This window comes from Notolabrus celidotus, chromosome 12, assembly GCF_009762535.1.
Source record: "Notolabrus celidotus isolate fNotCel1 chromosome 12, fNotCel1.pri, whole genome shotgun sequence".
NCBI classification, from domain to species: Eukaryota; Metazoa; Chordata; class Actinopteri; order Labriformes; family Labridae; genus Notolabrus; species Notolabrus celidotus.
The window spans coordinates 4645789-4659509 of NC_048283.1; the positions used below are offsets into that span (position 1 = coordinate 4645789).

Below are 13721 nucleotides of genomic sequence, written 5' to 3' on the forward strand. Positions count from 1 at the left end.
TGACCTCCCGGGTGTATATAAATGTCACGCTCCTGATGCTACGAGTCGATGTGTCTGCCTTTGAAAAGATTACATACCCAAACAGAAAGGACGTTTTTTGTTTTCTTTATTGAAAAACACACAAGATCTACATAAAAATGCGTAATACACAGTAGAACTGAATCATCGTTGCCGAACATGGCAACCATATCTTATCCGCACTGCACAATGAGCTTGTGAATAAAATCAGTGTTAGTATGATTGGAACTCCTGAAGCTGTGAGCAGAAAAGTTATCAACTTAAACTTTGTGGAATGTGTTGCATATTGTTCAGATTTGTGTTTCTGTGGTAAGTGGGCTTGATGGAGCAAAGTTTTGGGATGAAACATGAAGCAGTTAAATAAATCAGTCTCTTTTTTTTTAACGTTGTGGAGATAAAACTTGTGCAGGAAAAGTTTGGGCGAGTTGGATCTGTATATTATTGAGCCAAACTGTGTTACACCAAAGTTGTTAGTGTAGATTTAATTCAAACAAAATCAATTGCACACTCAAGTTCTGATTGTTTTAACTTACAAACTGGTCTAAAATAAAAATAGTGATTATCATCTCACTTCCACGTAAGTGCTCCGGCGTTGGTCTAAAGATTATCCCTAAGTTAGAAACACTAAGAACCAGTGTTTACATGTCGCTGAACTGTTTTCAAAACAAAACAAAGTGCACATAAACTTCCTGCTTCTGGTGCAAAAAAACAGGCCCTCTTGTCCCTAATATATGACAGGCGTTTCATCGGTTCTCACTTTGGTACATATTTAACAAAGGGGATGTAACAAAGGACATATTTATCAACTTCTCATTGGAGGAGGGTGTAGCTTATATAGCTAGTTAGGTTTAACTTGAGTTCTCGCAGCTGATCTGTGGAATGTTTCATAGCACCTGAAACTCTTACCTGAACAGGTTAATTCAAAGTCATCTCGTCACAAGCTGTGACTTCAATCAGTCGATTCAGTTCGTAATAACGCCCCTCTCCGGGGAGAATAAAAATAAAACATTTCTGCAAAAGACTGGAATGTCTTTCTGGAGAAAGAACGTCAAACACTTTGAAAGGCAACATAGTCCGAGCAAGTACATTCCACTTCACCTGAGTTACTGTTCTGTGTAGACAGGGGCAATAAAACAAAGTTATAGGGGAGCTGTGTGCTTCGTGTGTTTGGTTATTTGGTCACTGAAAACAGCTGATATGCATTTTGTGTTGAGCTAACCAAGTTTCTTTTCTTTCTTTTTTTTATTACAGTGACCAGACTAGAAATGCAGATCTAGGTCTTGGCTTGTATACTCGTCGGGTGTAGCCTGCACTCAAGTAACCGCTGGTTTCACATAGACACTGTGCTACAAACACTATAAAATAAACAAATAGAAAATAGGCCATGGCTTGTAATCGTTCTGAGCCATGTCTTAACAAGTGCAAACATTGTGGTTAATGTGGGGCAATGCATTCTGGCTGTAAGACATCCTGATATGGTAAATATGAAGCTAATCACTTTCCCCTTCTGTCAAAAAGCTTATGTATACACACTAAAGTTGTTAGCTGGCTGAACACTGAACAGCTAAGAAGCTGGTTAGATAACATGAACAGAATATGTTTCTCTGACACCTCAGAGTTGTCTCTTATGAAAGTTTAGGTTCCTCCTTTTTATGTTGTATCTTGATTAAACTGCAGGCACTACGTAACACAATATTTGGTGCTGTATTTTCTATTTTTTTTGCAAACAAAAGCAAAGCTATTTCTGTTACTGGTTCTGTCCTGGTACAGAGTACAGAGGAGAAGGCTAGGTTAGTTCTGGGTTTAAGGGAAGTGGTGCCCAAGGTCAGAACTCTCTCATGTCCGGTCGATAGTTATGAAGCCATCCATCGAGCGCTTTTTGAGTTCCCTAACGGTGGAACAGACGCTGCGACCGGGCAGAAATGTTGCTGGATGTTTGTCATCCTCAGACCTTGGGCACTCCCTGCTGGCTAACGTTAGGACTAACGGAGTGCAAGGATTATTTTTTGCTTTTTTTTCAAGGTTTTTCTTTCATTTTAAAACCATGCCACCTGTCACGCCGAGCTGTTTCAGCAGCAGGTGGTTTTTTTGATCGTGGATACCTGAGGACTAGCTAGTGAGGAGAAGGTGTGCCGAGCCGTCTTTCCCCACGTCTGCGTCGGGGCTCTGGCTGCTGTCTGTGCTGTTGTTTGTGTTTATGCCTGTGCTTGTGTCGGTGCTCCAGTCAGCGGAGGCCGGAAAGGTAGCTAGTGGTGCAGTGGGTTGAGTTGGGGTCACCTGAGGCCCTGGGCTGTCGTTGCCGTGGAGACCAGAGTTGGCGGAGGGGCAGGACGAGGGAGAGACGGGGGAGAAGAGGGAGGAGCAGAGGAGTTTGACGGGGCAGAAGGCAGAGCCCCTGGGAATGAAGTTCACCTTGTTTTTGTCGGGGCACGAGAAGAGGGGGAAGCCTTTTGATTTGCCGGACCTGAAAACAAAAGAAGTGGAGCTCTGTGTTATTTTCTGTTTCTGTGACTGTTTGGATGAAAAGCAAGTTGTTTATTCAACAAAGCCATTGTGCCCTCACCCCTGCCACCCACAATGCAAATAAGCTGCTTGTTAGCTTTGTTGTTTTATCATTTAACAGGATCTGAGTCTCTGACATGAAACAGAGAACTGAACATATTGTTTCTTCTTTTCACACATCCTACAATCACACAGATACACATCAGGGCAGGAGTGAGGTGTCAAATATGAGGGTGCATTAAAAACATGAACAGACAGTGATGACAGTAGAGCTGTATAATCTTCTGCAGTGAATAATAAATCAATGAAATAAAATGAAAAGTAAGAAAAATACTTACACCATCTCCTCAAACACTTTGACCTTCTCGCAGCCCTCAGGAGGCTCTCGTTTGAACATGTAGCTGTTGTTAGGTTTGGGTGATGTGGCGAACTTTGGGAGAGGAGAGCTGCACACGCCGTCTGAAATGAGAGTGAAGAACAGAACATCTTTACTTTGCTATAAATTTGTCTCATCTTACCTTTGGATGTTTGTTTTTAAGAGCTGTGATGTGTTTAAAGTTAGGATGTGTCTCACTCCAAAAAAAACACTCCTGGACTTTTGTCCTTATAATGAATCTAACTTTAACTCAACTTTATTTATAAAGCACCTTTCATACATACAAACATGCAGCCCAAAGTTCTTCACAGAATAAAAGAGAGACAGAAAACAACAGCAATGGTGAAATTATAAAAGGCATGATTGTAAATAAAATACTTAAAAATATTCAGTTAAATTAATGGAGTGGAAAGAAAAGTTAAAACTAAGGTAGCGTTAACAAGATCAGATGAATACAAGAAATAAATAGATAAATAAATATTTAAATAAGATAATAATAATTATAATAATTATAATAATTATAATAATGCAGTCAAGGGCTAAAATTGAATTACAGAATTACAGGAAGTTCTCTGGACGGTGTTTGTGTGAGACACGAGGAACATTTAAAAGAGAAGCATTCGAGGAGCTCAGTGATCGAACTTTACTGAAACAAAATACAATCCATCTATAGACACATAACTATGATGCAAATTAAGAAGTTGCTGCCAGCTGTCATTACAAGTGAAGAAGTATTAAATCCCTTGGGCTGGCTTTCAGTCTGCACACTATTAACCATGAGACTGAAGACCTAGGAACAACTTCATGACCTTTTAAAATCATTCTGAGTCTCCTGCAAGATGCAATTTACCAATAAATACAAAAATGCTAAAACAGGACACAATACAGCTGTGGTACAATCACTTGTATTCTTGTCTTTAAGATAACACCACTGACTTGGCTTTGATTGTAGCATGATGCATAACATATTCAACAGTGAATGATCACATGAATGCAGAAAAATCAAGAATATTGTCCTTTTCTTTCCAACATTTCCACATTCCTTGACAAACTCTGTCGCCTACATTACTCACAATGTACTCCAACTGTTGACAGCTGTTAAGGTATGTCTTAAGAGCAGGTGAGCCTTTTGGACCTCTGCTGCAAGTTGAGATGAGAATTCAGCTACAAAAGGTCTGTTAGGCTTACTTTCTTCTTACTTAATGTTTCTTATTTTTAACACTACCAGTCAAAAGTTCAGAAACACCTTCTCATTCAAGGGTTTGTATGTATTCTAATTATTTGAAACACTTTACATTAACACCAAAGGCACCAAAACTATGGAGTTATTTAATTCACAAACAAGCGTTAAACAAACCAGAATATGTTTAATATTTTAGATTCTGTAAAGTAGCCCCCTTTTTCCTTCAGGACAGCTTTGCACACTCTTGGTATTCTCTCAGTCTGCTTCATGAAGTGGTCTCCTGGAATGGTTTCTAATTAACATGAGCCTTGTCAAGAGTTCATTTGTAGAATGACTTGCCTTCTTAATGTGTTTGAGACCATCAGTTGTGTTGTTCAGAGGTAGGGTTAGTACACAATGGATAGCCCTATTTGACTACTGTTGAAATCCAGATTATGGCAAAACCAGATTATTTCATAGTTTTGATGTCTTCAGTATTAATCTACAATGTTGAAAATAATTAAAATAAATAAAACCCATTGAACACTGACTCCAGTGACATCACTTGAGGCAATGTCCCTTCGGTATGTTAAACAGAAAGACACTAAGCCGATAAATCAGGTGCTCACCTTTGTCAATCTCCTCTGCAGAACAGGGGCTTCCATCAGGGGAGTGGAGGTGGTCAGAGCTGCAGGGGCGGGGCAACGGGCTGGAGTCGCCACTTGAAGGTGCCTGTGTGTCCGTGTCACGTGTGTCCCCGCTGCTGCTGTAGTGGTGCGGAGGGAAAGGAGCCCGGCGGCCATCTACAACATCCATGGCCTGTGAGGTCAGAGGGTGAAGGAGGTGGTTAATGGTCATGTGTCAGTGTGCAATGATTCTAAAAACAGCAGAGCGGAGGTGCAGAGAATCATAACTCGAGGGTCAAATTCAATCACACATGTATCGACGCGTCCTTGAAAACTGAGATGAAGTGATGAAGCATTCCTGCGCCATTCTTCATCAACTATTCACTCATCCTCTGCGTGATGTTTTGAGTTAAGAGCATCAGTTGTAACGTCCTAAATTTAAGAATGACCGAAGGGAATGCCTGTGGTGTGTTTGTCTGTCTGTTTAAAGGGTGAATAGGAAAGCAAACATCACACCAGATGGTAAAAATTGACAGCAGACGAGCGGTGGGATGAGCAGAGCCGTTCTGCATCGACTCAGGTGATTCAAATAAGAGGGCAGGAAGAAACAGGCCTGGTGCACAGCAGGCTTTAAATCTGTAGTGATGCATGTGTTAATGTGTATGTTTAGTGTGTGTGCGTGCGTTACTTTCTAAGAGGGGGAGCTTTACAGACCTGCCAAGGTTTACAACCCACACCAGACAAGATTTACAGGTCCCCTTGCCTGGAGGCGATTTAATCCAATGTGAGTGAGGATATATGCTGTCCAACTGTAGAGCACACAATCCACTGAGTGACGTTACAAGGCTGTGTGTGTGTGCATGTTATAAATTTTAATCACAGCCTGAAGAGCTATTTCTGACCTGAGGCATATTCATGTACATGTTGATTAAGTTTGACTGCTTTGACGGGAAATATAAATCTATTTGTGTCTGAATCAACTTTACACATGTATATCTCTATCCCCCCATACACACACACATTACATCTTTATCTCTAAATGATTCATGTTAACACTTCATTACATCTTTATTATATGAAAGAGTGAATGAAACGTCAGCTCCAGCAGAGGACATTTGACTAACCAGAGTGTCAGAGTATTTCACTGACAGAATTAGAAAACATGCAGCTTCTCTGGAGAGCTGACACGCTGCAGAAGGTGTTTGGGTGTGGGTGTTTGCCGTGCGTCACACCGCCTGTGTGTGTCAATTAATTGAAGAGCAATGGGAACTCCCGATCCTTGGTTTTGGTTTTGAATGTGATGCTTTTGTTTACGCTTGTGTCACAGATTGTGGCTTTAACTGCATTTGTGCCGAGTCAGCAGAATGGAAGAAAGGGGAACTCTTCGGAGCCTCGTCATACTGTCCTATAATTATTACCCAGAACCTGCACTCGACTCAACACAGATCATCTGAAATAAACCTAAATGAATATGCTTAAAGGTTACATTAACAGGTAGACAGTGTGTTGCATTTTTCTTTTTTAAATGACTGAACTGAATGTATTTCCTGAATACTGAATACCAAAACGCCGCTGCCAGACTCCTCACACACACTAATAAAAGGGAACACATCACACCGGTTTTAGCCTCTCTTCACTGGTTGCCTGTGAGTTTTAGAATTCATTTTTAAGATGTTAACACTCACTTTTAAAGCCATAAATGGACTGGCCCCTGAGTACCTAAGTGAGTGTCTAAGGATGTATGTCCCCAACTGCTGCCTGGCAGGTTCCTCTTGGAACTTCCTAGAGTAAAGTTAAAAACCAGAGGTGACCGGACCTTTGCAGTCAGGGCCCCGTCACTCTGGAATGAGCTGCCAGAGGAGATCAGGCAAGCCACGTCCTTGTCCTCTTTTAAATCTCTTTTAAAAACACACTTTTTTAAATGTGCTTTTACTTCTTAAAGCTGGGATTGATAGTAAGTTTTCTTACCGCTGAGTGAGACATGAGTTGCCGTAGTGCAAAACACAAACTATGTGCTGAGGACCGGTTTTGAATCAGTCACGATCATATGGTCGCAAATCAGCGGCGCTTGTGTATGTGAGTGGGGGCGTCGTTTTGGAGGAGCTCCGAGGAAAAGGGGGAGGGGTTAGACGGAGTCCTGAGGAAATGCTACATTCAAATTCATGCTAGTTTTCCGAGACTACCAACCCTAGCTTTAACTTACAACTGACTTTTTAATTTCTGCATGGTTTTTATTATTGTCTTGTACTTGACTCATTTTAGTTCTCCTAACCATTGTCATGTGCTTTTGTGTTTTCACTCCCTATGTTTTGGACTCTGTAAACCTGTTTTTAAAAGGTGCTATAAATATAATAATAATAATAAATATAATAAATGTATTATTATTATTATTATTATTACTCTCTATACTTACTCTTTATAAAACACAAAGACACTTCAAGTGTCAGAAACTCCTCAAAGAAGCTCCTCTTCATGTAAACTATTGAAAAAGAGCAACCGTCCTCACATGGCTGCTCTCATAAGCAATCTCCATGACATAACGCAAATCTGACATGTAACCCAACTGGGTTAAGACCTGCTCCATCTGCTGCTGGTGTTATAAAACCGTACCTGTATCACCTGCTCCCAGTCCTCTTTGATGAACACATTTTCTAGCTCGTGGTTGATGCCCTCCACGCTGCTCGGCACTCTGAATATGAAGGACTTTGGCACCGGGATAGCCGACAAGGCTGACGAAGTTCCCTTGTACTGGAAAGACGATATAAAAACATCACACATGCATCAGTGTGTCTTTAAATCAACTAAACAAAAATTAAATCTGGGTCAATGATGCCATAAAATAAACACTCCATATTTCTTATTCTCTTCTTGCACTAAGATCTGCTTGCAGTATTGAATTGTAGCTGATCCAGTTTCATGAGATTTATAAGGGTGGAGGCGTTCAGGTTAAACACGTGTTAGAGAAGCGGGATTAAATGTCGTAGGGAACAAAAACATACTCTGATTGTGATCTAGCACAGGCAGGTATGGGACATAGCATATCATTGTGTATGTCATCTTCCCACAGTGGTCGATGTGTATCGTTGCTGGGCATTTGGTAATGAATGAGGTGTAAACAAGGAGAGAGAGAGGGACATGCCCAGACACATCCCCAGTCTCCTTTCCTCTTCTTTACATAACTGGTCAGGATGGGGACTCAATAACAAGATTTCTTCTGTTGATGCAGCACAAAATGTCACTTAGACAAGCCCAGAATAACAAGGTGTTCAAATATACAGGTACTTAAACATCACACCTTCTATTAAAACAGAACACCAAGTACTTACAACCTTATAATGTCCCCAAACCCTGATAAACATTTGAAACAGTTAGTTAAATTAAATGTAAATCCACCTTGCCTACCCCTGCTACATGCACCTGCAGTGGTCTTACATTTATAAGGTTTATCTGCTTCATTTGTATGTTTTCCCTTTGGCTGCTAAGCTACCTTATCATGTCACTGCTTACAGGTTAAAATATTGCATCAACAAAGTCAGGGTTGGTTAATGTTTTCAGTTTAAAGAGCATGGTGGTGACTCAGTTGGCCAGGCATGACTATTGGCATGAATAACTCACCTGTGGTTGGCATGCAACGCCATGCTGCGCCTGTTGGGACAGCTGCAGTGAGCTCTGCTCCCTGTCTTTGCTCTGCCGGCTGACCTGTTTGCTGCGCTGCAGCTGCAGTCTCAGTTTAGCAATCTGCTGGAAGAAAAGTAACCTGACTTTAACAAAGAGGCTCGTAAAAGAAGTCCTGATGACAGCAGCAGTTATGTCAATGTGAGTTTTAACTCGTACCATCAGTCGAGGAATGAAGCGAGGCAATGATAAGCACACTGCTCCAATGTAAGAGAGAAATGATATTAGCACCTGACAGCTGCCAAACACAGAAGGCTGTGGATGTGAAATATGTCAGGTCATCTGCCACCGTGGAGGAAAGGTTTTTCTTAATTCAATGAATGTTTTCTTCTTTTAAAGCATTTCTTCAGTTTAGAATGGTCGATGATTAAGCTCACATGATATATTCCTGTACCTACACTCAGTTTCAGTTTCAGTGACTCAGTGGTTGCAGCTTTCAGTGCTCTACATAGATTCAGAAGAGGCAAGAAAGAAGAGTTGTGTAGAAATGATCTGTGAGGAGAGGATCTGTTAGACCCTGCATGAAGAGCTGGAACCAGCAACTTTTTTCATAATTAATTAACCAGCAAATATTTTTCAATTAATGAATTTATCAATGAAAACATAAAAATCTGATTAAGAGAAATGCCTACTCATCTCTTAAAGCCCTCTGAAATCATCTCTGCACCCATCAGTCGATCAAGAACCATCTATTTTTATTATATATCATATTTATGATGAATTTCTTGCAAATTGAGTCTCCAACTTCTCTCTGGTTTCAGTAGTCGACCACATTTCTTTGGTTAGTGAACATCTGAAGACATTATTTTAAGCTTAAGTTAAAAAGTTCCCTATGTTTTCTTGTGTTTTGAACATTAAAGAGATGTTGGATTGATCAAAAATAATTGAGAGATTAATTGACAGTGTAAATATGAAGTTAGTTGCAGTCGTGAGTTAAATATATTTTACTTGATACTTTGTTTTAATGACCATCAGCCAAATAAAAATAGAATAATAATGCTGCAATGTTCTGCATGTTGAACTATCAAACTTTAGACATTTTCAGTTCATCAGTTGATCAATAAGTAGATCAATTATTCCATGCACATAACTAAAAACAAATTTAAATTTGACAATTTGCATTTTTAGCAATGTGTCTCTCCTTTTTGCAGCAGCTTGGGGAACAGTGACTACCACACTTAAGAATACTTGGTATTACTTCTCTGTTTGTGGAGAGCTGGCCGGCTTTAATTGAGTTCTTGGGTTCTAATATCACAAAAAGCTGCACTGCTATGTGAACCCACAGAGACTGACTTGACTATTGTTTCACCAGTAGCAGCAATGCATGTCTGGTGATGAAACAAGCTAGGTCAATGGGTGTTTCTGCATGTGGCCCAATATCAGCCTAAAAAACAGGATACCCTTTGTGAGCCAAACAGACGCAGTTGTACTATGCAGACAAAGGTGTGGTCTTCACTGCTGATCTTGTAATCCTGGCAACACAGTCAACAAAGAGACTTGCTCTTTTCGTGGATGTCCTCCCACACATGGAATTGCGGAGGTTAAGGGAGGTGACATGCAGTTCCCTAAGTTCATTGAGTGACCGACCACAGCTCTCTATTTATACAGACATGTCCAGGCAACGTCCCCATGTAATCTCAGAGCCTGATAAAGACTGAGGCTCCTTGATTTGCTGTGCTATTGTTCACTGGCCAAGGCTTTCTAGCAGGCCTAGGTGTGGTGCATGGATTTACACTTCAATATGATTAAGATTTTAAGAAGTCTCTGCCTCAATTTGTTTTTCCTGCAGCTCTATTTGCTTTATTCTTTCATGTATTTTACTTTGTTCTTTTACAAAAACAAGTACAGCTTTATGTGCAATGCAACAACATGAGGGGTATCACAATCAACAAAGTCCTGCTGCATTTGACTCTGAAGTCATGATTTGTTGGGTTTAGGGTTCAAACACATTTGAGGCTCCAGAGTAATTCTTTTTCCTGGCAGAAATGAACAAACAGGCGAGGGTGGAGATGAAATTACAGAGAGAGAATCTGATCCCCTGAACCCAAAGATCAAAACTGTGTTCTCATTTTGATCAATCATCGATCTGAAATCATGATGGGGATATCCTGATACATAAAAAATAATATCACAATGTAATTATGATATCCAAAGATCTTTTCCAACAACCTTCAGTCCAAATTGTCTGCATAATTGTACACTAATGTGAGTAAAAGCAACCTCATTCCACCTAACACACACATGGCAGTATTGGATTTCCATACCTGTGACCTGAGGTGTTTCTAGTACCTACTTCTGTGAGCTCATCCCTCATCTGCTTAAAGAAGTTCTTGAAAATCTTCAGTTCACGTGGCTGTTTACAAATTCTCATAATTACAGTCTCCTCAGGTCAATAAAAAACAAGACATCTGTGTGCCGTTATTATTTTGGAACTTTTCTGATGGCATGCAGCTCTTGTTGCCATAACAGAAAAATATGAACCTCTACTGTGTTGTAAGGCTCTTGGGTAAGATGAGCTGCCATGAATCAGCTCTCCAAGTGCAGGCTAAAGAGGGAACAATATGGCTGTTCTACCCTCGAGAAGAGCTTCTGCACCATGCCTCAAAAACAACAAGGCCATAATGAGATGTAAGTGTGCAGCTGAGTGGGAAACAGAGGGGAGAATGAGGTTAAATTTAGACTGAGGTTTGGAGAGTTTGGAGACCTAATAGCTCCATGTGGTCAGCCGGCTGGCCACCGAGCCCAGCAGATAGACCCGAGTGGAAACCGATCTTAAGGAGCATGATATTTAAACTGACCTCAGACCCCGACAAATAAAACAGACTGAAAAATTGAACGTGACTCAGAAATGACTAAACGGTGTGTGCACTGGCTGTGCGAATATTTGAACACAATCTGGCCTCTTCATTCAGATTGATGATGTCAATGTTATTTGTAAACAAAAGAAAATCCAGTTTATTTGACTATATAATAAATATATAATGATACTGTTATTAAGGGAACACAATGAGAGAAAGTCTCAAAGTGTAAGAAACATATTCAGTATGCATTTATTCTAATAACATTACCTTATTATTATATTATGTTATGTTATGTTATGTTATGTTATGTTATTATTTATTTACAACTGAACTATTCTCTATCTTTGTATCCAGACATATTTAGTTATCCATATAGACAAATTGTTTATATTGCATACTGCACATTAACTGCCTCACAGTGAAGGTTATATTTTGTCTTTTATATCACCCTGGTCATAATCATACCATAATCACACCATATCAACATGTCACTTTCCAACTATTTACACCATTTGTATATACTTTTAAATTCTATTGTTATTTTATTTTGATTTATCTATTTGTATTTTTATCTATTTATTTTTATTTGTATTTATCTTTTTCTTTATCTATTTGTAGTTGTAGTTTTACTTATCTATTTATACTTTTATTTTTATTTATCTATTTGTATTTGTTCTTTATTGAACTATTTGTACTTGTATTTGTATTTTTTCTATTTGTGTTTTTAATTTTCACTTTATTTAAAAATATATTTTTTTCTCTATTTGTGCTCTATTATTTTCTTAGTACCATGTCTGTGTTGCTGCAACAACTGAATTTCTCCACAGGGATCAATAAATTATCATCTTATTTTAACAAGAGTTGGATCTGCAGTTTTATATACCTGAGACATCCAACATCAGAGTATGACTTTTTGTACTTCTTGTGACCATGTGGATGTAAAATTGTCCTTCTTAATTAGAAATATAAAATCGTTGCATTCCTGAAAACTGTTTTTTGGGATCAGTGTGACAAAAAAATACTGTGCTGCCAAAAAATATCAACACTAACATCACTAATGACAAGCAGGAAAATCCCAGTTTATTATTCCCTTACAGCTCCAGACAAAATAGTGAGCAATATCAGGGTGAATATTTTCAGTCTGATAACATTAGTAATCTTCAAAGCGTTGTCTGTTTCCATTATAATCACTTATCAACATGTGTGGATATTAACTCTTATTACTTCAATGCATATTTCTCTCTGTACAATAAATCTCACCAACATCAAAAGCAAAAACCTGCCATACCTGCAGTGTCTGCCAAGTAAACACAATAATGTGAGTTGATTGATTTGATAACATGAAGATATATTCATTTAATTTAAGACTACAGTTCATGTTGGTGTAGTTCAAAGTTCTTTGTGGATTCAGGGCACATTAGATATAAGCTATCTTTGCTTCATCATTTTAAAATACTGATACATAAACAGAGCCCAGCCAACTGTAAACATCTACTCCTTTTAAAAATAAATTAAAACTATCTATGATCAATAAACAAACACTTACTCATTCAGAAGATATTTCACTTAATTAAATCTAAGCTAGTGACGAAGATTTAAGTGTTAAAGAGAAATACTGTTCAGTCAAATAATAAACACCTAGGTGAAATATTTTGGGCTACAAATTTGAACCTCTGGATTTATTTTGACTTTATCAAAACAGAAGACTGGAGTGGGGTTCTATTTTTATGTCCTTATGATTATTTTTGTGGTTATTAGAGAGATAAGAGTAGAGAGAGAAAGGTAATGTGGGAAAAAGTTGGGAAAACATGCAGCAAGTCATGTCAGGAACTGGATTTGATTCTGTGACCAGTGTGCTGAGGACTGTAGATTCTGTACATGGGGCACCTTCCCTACCAGCTGTGATAAAACCAAGTGGCAACCTCTGGTCACTGATACTATGTCCATTATAAAGTCTATGGCTAAACCGTCACCCTAGGATATGATTTTAAACCAAATGTAATGTTCTATGAAATAAAACAAGACTTTGACTTACTCAACTAATTCTTATCAAAGCTAAAGGTGGCAGATTCCCTGTTTCAATCAACTCTCTCTGGAGTTTTTATTTCGGAGACAGCTGTGACTCTGAAGAGCTGAGAAAATACAGGTGAATTTACCTCTTTGAGGTGGTCAGCGCTTCCCCAGGAGGCTGACCGCTGGTGAGGACTTCCCTGTTCTGCTCCCTCATCAATCCAGAGACCTGGAGTCTGAAACACAAAATGCAAAACATAAGCTACACAACGGAATACTGTTTTATCTAAAACTTGATGAATTGTAGGTGTAAAGCATGTTAAGTATGAAAATGTGGCAAGGAAAACAGTCATACATTTTGCATAAACATAAATACAAATGGCTGTTTTTTTAATGCAAATGTATCTAAAAACATGACAGCATCCTGAGGGAGTAAGATGAACTGGTTTTGAATATCTGAGATTTGTTTATGCGATAGTGTTAAACAGAAACAGATCAGATAACTGAAAGGTCACAGATGTCTTGTTGAACACATGCTCAAATGTAAGAGG

General features: G+C 39.0%; 1 protein-coding gene across 2 annotated transcripts in view; it reads right to left on the reverse strand.

Annotated features, from left to right (window-relative positions):
* Window positions 1–89: 89 nt before the first annotated feature.
* Window positions 90–13721, reverse strand: part of LOC117822801 (glucocorticoid-induced transcript 1 protein) — a 33101-nt gene continuing 19469 nt past the window's right edge. The window contains exons 4-9 of one of the 2 annotated variants that reach the window (XM_034697718.1): window positions 13317–13406; window positions 8300–8422; window positions 7295–7432; window positions 4688–4877; window positions 2859–2979; window positions 90–2482 (exon numbers count right to left, since the gene is read on the reverse strand). In XM_034697718.1, coding sequence (XP_034553609.1) covers window positions 2128–2482; window positions 2859–2979; window positions 4688–4877; window positions 7295–7432; window positions 8300–8422; window positions 13317–13406 — 1017 coding nt within the window. In that variant the 3' untranslated portion in view covers window positions 90–2127. Of the gene's footprint in view, window positions 2483–2858; window positions 2980–4687; window positions 4878–7294; window positions 7433–8299; window positions 8426–13316; window positions 13407–13721 lie in introns of both variants that reach the window. The other variant, XM_034697717.1, reaches the window with a different exon arrangement.